This window comes from Syzygium oleosum, unplaced genomic scaffold (assembly GCF_021117445.2).
Source record: "Syzygium oleosum isolate NSW1041296 unplaced genomic scaffold, Sole_v2.1 Sole_v2.26, whole genome shotgun sequence".
NCBI lineage: Eukaryota > Viridiplantae > Streptophyta > Magnoliopsida > Myrtales > Myrtaceae > Syzygium > Syzygium oleosum.
The window spans coordinates 4,779,952-4,788,274 of NW_026607510.1; the positions used below are offsets into that span (position 1 = coordinate 4,779,952).

General features: G+C 45.8%; 1 protein-coding gene across 1 annotated transcript; it reads right to left on the minus strand.

Moving 5' to 3' along the window:
- Positions 1–4,429: 4,429 nt before the first annotated feature.
- On the minus strand, positions 4,430–7,585 carry LOC115681924 (uncharacterized). Its single transcript, XM_030606031.2, has 5 exons — positions 7,194–7,585; positions 5,221–5,271; positions 4,958–5,091; positions 4,777–4,868; positions 4,430–4,670 (listed from the first exon to the last, which is right to left on the minus strand). The coding sequence occupies exons 1-5, from the start codon at positions 7,503–7,505 to the stop codon at positions 4,492–4,494; spliced, it is 768 nt and encodes a 255-aa protein (XP_030461891.1). The 5' UTR covers positions 7,506–7,585; the 3' UTR covers positions 4,430–4,491.
- Between the last annotated feature and the right edge of the window lie 738 nt (positions 7,586–8,323).

The window sequence follows — 8,323 nt, forward strand, 5'->3', positions numbered from 1 at the left end:
TCGAGTATTGACGGACAAATTTGAGGTGGAATCGGGTTTAATTAGACGCGGATTAGTATGGTTTTAGGGGCGGAATTGATTAGCGGGCCTAATGAATGAATTTGGGAGATTTTGGTGGAAAATTAGAGGCCAAAAGCGAGCTGTGAGTGGCTCAAATGTGTGCTGTGATGTGCTGTCCGGTATGTAAATTGTGTATTTGGATTCGGCGATTAATTGTGTGAAAATGTCGTGAAGGGCTGGAATTGATTTGCCGTGGTTTGGGTGTGGAAAAATGGCAATTTGTATGTGGATTGTGTGTTTGTAATGTGGCTGTGATTGTGGGCTCGTGAGTGGCCATGTATGTTTGTCGAGTGGTGGATTGTATGATTAGACTTTGTATTGTTATATGCACGCTTGAGCCTAATTGAATCATTTGTCGATTGGCCGTGTTGAATGCTTATTGAGCATGAGAGATGTGTGTGAATTGGTGCGTGCACGGGCCACGTGTGATTGGCCAATTTATTGGCAAGTGAGTGTTGAGCATGTGAATGGATGAGAAATCGTGTGTGACACGGTATGTGTGATTTCGGAAATCCCTGAGGCGGTACCACTACGCGGGGATATTGATCCGTCCTGAGGCGGTACGACTACGCGGGACGATGCCCGGTATTACCGAAGGACGGCCAACCTGAGGCGATACCATTACGCGGGTTGTGTCATAGATGGTGGGTGTTGAGCCTGAGGCGGTACCACTACGTGGGCCTTGAAGTGTTGTTATGAGTTAGTCGCAGTGTACCTGAGGCGGTATCATTACGCCGGTCACTGGCGAGTTGATTGCGAGATGGTCGCAGTGAACCTGAGGCGGTATCATTACGCGGGTCACTGGCGAGTTGTGGTGGAAAAGAATGTGATGAGGCCGGAATGAATGCATGAAATGTAATTAGAGCGTGCATGTGATTGGAAATGGTGTTGTTGTGACTAACGTGCAGGTGGCACACTGGAAAGGTCCAGGTAAGCATAATTGAGTGCCTGTTATGTGATGGCTGAGTGTGATTGTGTTTGTGATTGTCTGGAGGTACGTGATAGCCTAGGTGGGGTTTAGGGTGTGTGCTTGCTGAGATGTATTCTCATGGTTGTTTTAACCAACAATTTCAGAACCCCGGCCTGAGCCATGAATCCTCCGCCGCCGCCGCCGCCTGAGCGTTTTGGAGTACCAATGCACACCGACCACAATGTTGTAGAGTTTCCTATAGATGATAATATGACCTGGGTTAAGCATACGACGGTAGTTTGGGTAGACGTAGGACTACCCCTCTTGCAAGCCAACACGTTCACGGCTTGGTTCTTTCGAGACGGGATAGACGAGTTTGGTCCCGTCCGCGGATTTGACGTCCCCTTTAATGGAGTTGGGGACTGGGACCCGTCTGCTATACCTCCTCCTGATGGCGAGTTGACTAGTGTGGAGACTAGTCTGGCGCAGTCTGGATTGCAACATGCGCCTACAGCACCTGAGCCCTCGGAGGCCGAGCATGAACCAGAACCTGACGAATCGCAGGCGGGGTACGATCCAATGGACGTGGATCTCGAGGCGATCCCAGAGGAAGAACCGGAAGAAGAAGAGTCCGAGGCAGAACCCGAGAATGAACCCGCTGAGCCTGAAGGAGAACCGGAGTATATACCCCCGTATGAACAGTGGATTGACCCCGAGTTTGTACCAGAGTACGGGTCTGATGAGGAGTCCGACTCGGAGGAGCGGGACGAGGTTCCAGCGGAGTCGGGTGACATCAATCACCCGAGCGAGATTGAGGCCGAGCCTGAGTCCTCGGAGGAGCAGACAGTCCAGGGGGATTCAAGTTCAGAGGACGAAGAATCAGACTCGGAGTGGACGCCAAGCAGAGGGCGTAGGGGCTAGGTTTAGAGGTTGGATTATGCTTTTTGGAACGTACCATTTTTTATGATAGAATACCCAGATCATCGATCGTTTTGGTTATCGATGGTATATAGTTCGGTGTGCTTATGTATATGATGGTTATAAACTGTGAATATTATATAAGTTTGAATGAGGAATGAGTATGTTTATTCTCCTTAATTACCCCAGTTTTATTTGTCCGGGTATTGGTGGCTTTCGCTGATCGTTTCAAATCTCTGATAAGTTCAATTGGGTCGGCGATACCCTGGGACATCGCATTATTCGACCAGAGAAGAGTGTCGCGGGCTCGAGGGGGTTCGGGGCGTGACAGTAAGTACTGACGAGAAGCATACCTTGATCACTCCATAGATGTTGGATGTGGTGCTGTTTGGATAAAGATTAGAAGCCTTGATTATCTTTTAGATTTCGCACTCTTAGGCTGTGAATGATAAACATTCTGTTTCTCTATTTCTATTCCATAAATAGGTTTGAAATATAAATCCGTTTGGTAACGCAATTTTAATTTCTATTTTTGGAACAAAATTTTGTTCTAGAAATAGATTTAGAACAGAAATAAGAAGTTCATCCTCGCTATTAGCTGGTCGCCCACCCGCCGTCCACTTGCCAGCCGCTGCCTCTCGCCATTCGCCGTCTCTCGCCGCCGGCTGCTGTCGCCGTTCGCCTCCTGCCGCCAGCTACCGTTTCCCACTGCCGTCCACCTCCCACCGTTAGCCACAGTGGGCCACCGCCCGCCTCCCACCGCTGGTCGCTGCCCATTGTCCATCGGCCACCGTCACCCGCTGCCGGCGGGCCTTCTCCGGCACTCGCTCGCCTCCCACCGCCGGCCATCATCTCCCGCCGCCGACCGCCCTCCTCTCGCCGCCGATCGCCTCCCGCCGCCAACCACCTCCCGCCGCCGTCCACCTCCAGTTGCCGCCTCCTCCCACTGCTGCCCGACAGCCGCTCTCCTCCTACCGCCGCTCGCCTCTCACTACCGCCAGCCGCCGCTCGCTTCTCACTACCGCCAGCCGCCCTCCTCCCGCCGCCGTCCGCCTCTAGCCGCAGCCGCCTCCCACCGCTGCCCGCAAGCCGTCCTCCTCCCGTCGCCGCTCACCTCCCCCTACCGGCCATCGCCCGCCGTCCACCAACCACCGTCTCCCACCGCCGGCCGCCCTCCTTCCACCGCCGGCCACCATCTCCTATCTCTGACCACCCTTCTCCCGTCACCGCCTGCCTCCAGCCGTTGCCCACCTGCCACCGCCGGCCACCGTGGGTCACCGCATGCCATCCACCAGCCACCGCTCCCGCCACCGCTTGCCTCCCCCCATCGGCCGCTGTCCACTGGCCACCACTCTCGCCTCCGGCCGCCCTCCTCCCCTCGCTGGTCTCCATGGGCTGCCGTCCACCAGTCACCGTCTCTCACCACCAACCACCCTCCTCCCGCCGCTACCCTTCTCCCGTCGCCGGCCGCCGTCCTCCGCACTGGCCGCGTCGCAGTCCATTGCCGCTTTCCCTCGCCGTTCGCCGCCTGCCATTCACTGCCACCATCTGCCACCTTCCGTCCACTCACCGGCCACTCAAGAGGGAGAAATTTTATACCGTTATCAAACAAAATTTTGTTTCGGGAACAGAAATTTTATGTCGTTATCAAACGTATTTTTTTGCTCAGAAACTCGTCCAAGAACAGAAATAGAAAAATCAATTTCTGGCCAGAAATTAATTTCTGAAACAAAATGATTGTCATTCACAGCCCTAGTTAAGCTACCTTGAATCTGGATATCCCATGTGTCTGTTAATAGGTCATATCCAATGTGTATGTTAATCGGTCTTGAACTATTTGTCAAATTCAAATGAGTAGGCAGCATTCATGTTCGTACTTATTTTCCTACCGTATCTTGAACATCATATCACCGTCAATGTTTTAGTCCCTAATGCAGAGATCCAAGTCCTGCGCTAGTTCTTGATCATGGATATGCAAGTACAAAGAGGACAACATTCTCATTTTCTCGAACTGGTCGGCACATGACGAGATATCTTGATTGGATCTGTATAAGATCGTATTAAGAAGTTAGCTTTCTTAACAACATACGGTCAAACTCATACTTACCACAAACCTAAGATATCAAAAAGTCAGATACGTATGTATGTCAAAAAGCTGACCACCTCAAACAAACAAGCATATTTCTTTATCATGTAATCACTATGTTGCCTATAGATTGGTTTACTTTTATCATGTAATTTCGTGCTCGATTCAGTGGAACTCAAATGATTTTCGACCTGCCACCACCAAGGCAAGTCTCACTTGCCTCCAATGTTACAAAAGCTCACCATATCAATGATATTAACACCACAGAGAGATTCTGTAGGAAATAACAAAAATATCAATCCGAAAGAAAAGAGAGGAGACAAAATCCACTTGTGAAAGTAGGAGAAACAATCCCATGCTCCCTTTATATCTCAAGAGAATCCTTGAGACTACTACTGATTACAGAGACATGGATAAGAAAAGTGACTTTATGGCGCTCAACATCAGATACGAAAAGAAGTAAGATGAGATTGCACCAAACTACGTTATTGCCTATGGCTATGCCGTCCCTTTCAGATTATCTCTTTGCTTTACCGGCAATATAGTTTAATGCCAACCTAGAAAACCGAGTGAGGGTTAGAAGCATCTGCAGGAGTGATCTACCCTTAACTATTCCCTCGCGTAGCCCTTTTGCAGTTCTAGCCAATGCTGGTCCTTTAGGCTCAGTTTCCTGCCTTGGTATCCCCTGCAATACGGCTAATCAAGTAAAAAACAAAGTAAAACTCGATGATCCCAGGCAAAAGAAAAGGAAAGGAAAATGACCATGAAAAAAATCCAGAGAAAAGCTATGGGAGGAGAAAACCTGGTGGGACCATGTTGGTCAACTGGCGCAATCTCTCCTCAGCTATGCGAACAGCTCGAGTGGATCTCCTAACACCTTGAGTTATGTCCTGGCTGGGGAAGTTTCAAGAAGGTGAAATGATATCATGTGAGATGGATTTTTGAGTGGTATTACAGAAAAAAAAATGGGTACAATTGCAGACCCCAGATCGCTAATTTCCATAGTCAGGTCACTGATTTCCATCCCAGATAATCGAACAGCAGCCATTGTGTCAGGAAGCTCCTCTCTAGTCACATCCATCAGCTTCTCTAGTGATTCAGCTGCCCTCTTGAAAGCCTATAGGAAAGAAAATGGACGAAGAAAGGAGGGAAAAATGACACAAAAATTGATACATCAACAGAAGCCAAGTCAAACACAGCATCAATACAATGTACTCATTACAGCGAGCGAAAATATATATCATACCAGAAGAGTAGGAATGGCAGAACAAAATAGCCATGTTGCAGAAAGTGCAGCCTGCAGAAAAGAAAAGGTACCATTTAGCATCAAATTAGAGCCTAGAAAGTAACGTTCGAAGTAACATCCATTAGCAGAAGATACAAGTTCCAATAGTGATGCTCGCTTCCTGTAATGAGTCTCAAATACCTACTCATAATAATACACCAGAAATCAATGAAGATAAAAAGGAAAAGAAAACTCCCAAATATCCGAATATCTGTGGAAGATCAATGTTACACAAGGTTAAATGGATATAAATCGGTCATTCTTTTTCTTAAGATACATTAGGGGCATTTGATAAAGTCACTGCCACACACCTCCATGCATTAACAGGATAAATATATCTGATAACACAATCTACAAGTAGACTAGTATATAACAATATGCTCGTGATGTCTCACATTTCAAGTCCTTTAAGAATTAAAAGTATATGCCTTTACAAGTATTCCATCGTAATAGTGGCGGCATCACGAACTTTTCTGTTTCATTACCAAGAAACTTCACTCAGTATCTCAATGCACAATACCACCAAACCCTGTATCGCTTACAACTGCTCAATATGACAATGTCGAGATACTATTTCAGAAGAAGCAACCGCAGCTAGTATGATCAACCTTGTGAGATGTAATCTCGACCAAGTTCAACTGAAAGCTATCAGTTATACAGAAAAACAAGAAAAACACTGTGCAGTAGAGCTAGGAATCTGCACATCCGGTGGGTCGAACAAAACAGAGAACAAAAAGGCCAGCTCAGAGTCAGGGGGTTGTGGAATATAAATCCAAATTTTTAATGCGATAGAAGAATGATAAAAAATAACGATGCTCAGTAAAGGAAAACAGTACGCTCAGCTTGATTAGTTTAAAAGGAAGAAAGTTTGGGAAAAGTCTTCCAATCAAGGGATGAAATGTCCAATTATGGTTGACCACGCGTTTTCCTGACACATTATGACATCTCAAGAGATCTAATCTAGTGTCAGGCCAAGATAAAACAAGAGCAGACATTGTAAACCAGAGGAGAACTCCTAGAGAAATTTCACTTGCCTTAGATCTTGTTCATTCCATTGACAAACACCAAAATGCAGCCTGGGCTACTACATACTGGTTCACGCAAAAATTGGCCCCTAAGAATTAACATTTGCATTGCCGGGTCTCGTGACTAACCTGGGAAGTTTCACTTGACTTCTTTATGTAACACAGCTTATCCAATAGAGAACGTATTACCGGATTCCAGAAGAACAGAAAGATAGGGGAGATCTATACCAAGAAACCACTTGACTTGCAATTTCTGAATTTTTGAAATTGAACAACATCTTTCACCAAATTTCAAATATCCCCTTCTTTCTACCGAAAGCCACAAAGGGAAAAATAAAAAGAAGTTGGGTGATTAAAGTCAAGTGAACCTCAAGATTGAACTATCCCAAATTGGCAAATCCCTCCAATTCTGATGACACAGGATAAGGTTAATCTTCGTAACAGCTTTCAGTAATACAGTTTCATGCAGTTCAGGTTAAAAATATCGCGAAACAGACTCGAGGGCTCAACTCAGGCTTATCATCCGATGCGATCACCAAAGGTTGCTGATTCACACAGCATAACACACCCCTAAGAATTCACACAGCTGATTCATGGCGAGGAAAAAGAAGATTTTGCTATACCCAGCTTAGGGGGCAAGATATAGAAAATCTACATGATCATGGTTCCGGCGATAAGTACTGTATTTGGGTGTAGACAAAAGTAAACAGCTACAAAATGCCAGAATCAATGTAAAATGGAAAATCTAGCATCATCTAATTTGCCCCAACCTTTCGTAAACCCCAACCTGCAACAACAATTCTGGGCAACGCAAATCATTCTTCTTTCAACCGAGCAACATTACTATCAGCAGTCCATCAATCACTGAATCGCGAAACAGAGGAGAACGCGAGGGGAGAGGGAGAGTACCGCACAAGCGATGACGTTCAGCATGAGAACATGGCGCTGAGTGAGGTTCCACTGGGAGAGCTGAAGCGCCGCGGTGGAGGACGACCCGACGGACGAGGTGTACTGCGACGACACCGACGGCCCGGAACCCGCCTCCTCCACGGCCGCTCCACCGTACACCGACCGTACGGACAGCGAAAGGGACCGGCGAGGTCGAGGCCGCGGCCGGAGAACCGGCGGCCGGCGGGCCGGAAAAGACGGCGCGGTGGATTCACGGTCGGAGCTCGGATGGGTCGAAGCATTCGATGCTTGCAAGCTCGCCGCACAATACATTGTCTCTCTCTCTCTCTCTCTCTCTCTCTCTCTCTCTCAAGGTGTCGCCTCGCGAAATCCGACCACTGTCCTCAGACCACAGCGACGAGGTGAAGGAAGGTTTGGCACCTCCATTTCTTCACTCTCCCTTTTTTTTCAATTGTTGTTTTTCTAAAAAACGATAATTACATAAACGGTCCATGAATATTAGCTCAATATAATGTCGTTCCCGAACTTTTAATTTATTTAATGTGGTCTTTCAACTTTAGCCCAATGTGTAATGTGCGGTTCCTGAACTTTTTGTAAATATTCAATTTAGTTCCTAAATTATATGGAAATATCAAATAGTATCCTTCTATTAATTTGAAGTTCAGAGACAATATTAAATATTTTCATATAGTTAATGACAGAATTGAACATATATAAAAAGTTCATGGACCACACTAAATAAATTAAAAGTTCAGGAACGATACTGCACATTGGGTTTAAGTTTATGGATTACATTCAACAAATTAAAAGTACGGAGACGACATTGCACATTAAACCAAAATTCATTGACCATTTATGTCATTTTCCATTTTAAAAAAATTAATTATTCATTTAATTTATTTTTAAAAATGGTAATTACCCTCTTCATATTTCACTACCTTAATATAGCACCTCTTGAATAATAAGGAAAATTCTTTTTGGTGCATATATATCTAAGCTACCGTTTTTAAATTCAAAGGATTAATTTACTCTACTTTTCGATAACGAATATACACACGATAATTCATATTATATGTCTTTCATATATTTGCATAATCAAATTTTCTCTTTTTAAAGCTATATATATTTGT

Coding starts and splice junctions, on each gene's coding strand:
- LOC115681924 (XM_030606031.2), bottom strand. CDS start 7,505: ATGTATTGTGCGGCGAGCTTGCAAGCATCGAATGCTTCGACCCATCCG. Junction 4,869..4,957: donor ATGGAAATTAGCGATCTGGG/GTCTGCAATTGT, acceptor AAACTTCCCCAG/CCAGGACATAACTCAAGGTG. Junction 4,671..4,776: donor GACCAACATGGTCCCACCAG/GTTTTCTCCTCC, acceptor TTACTTGATTAG/CCGTATTGCAGGGGATACCA.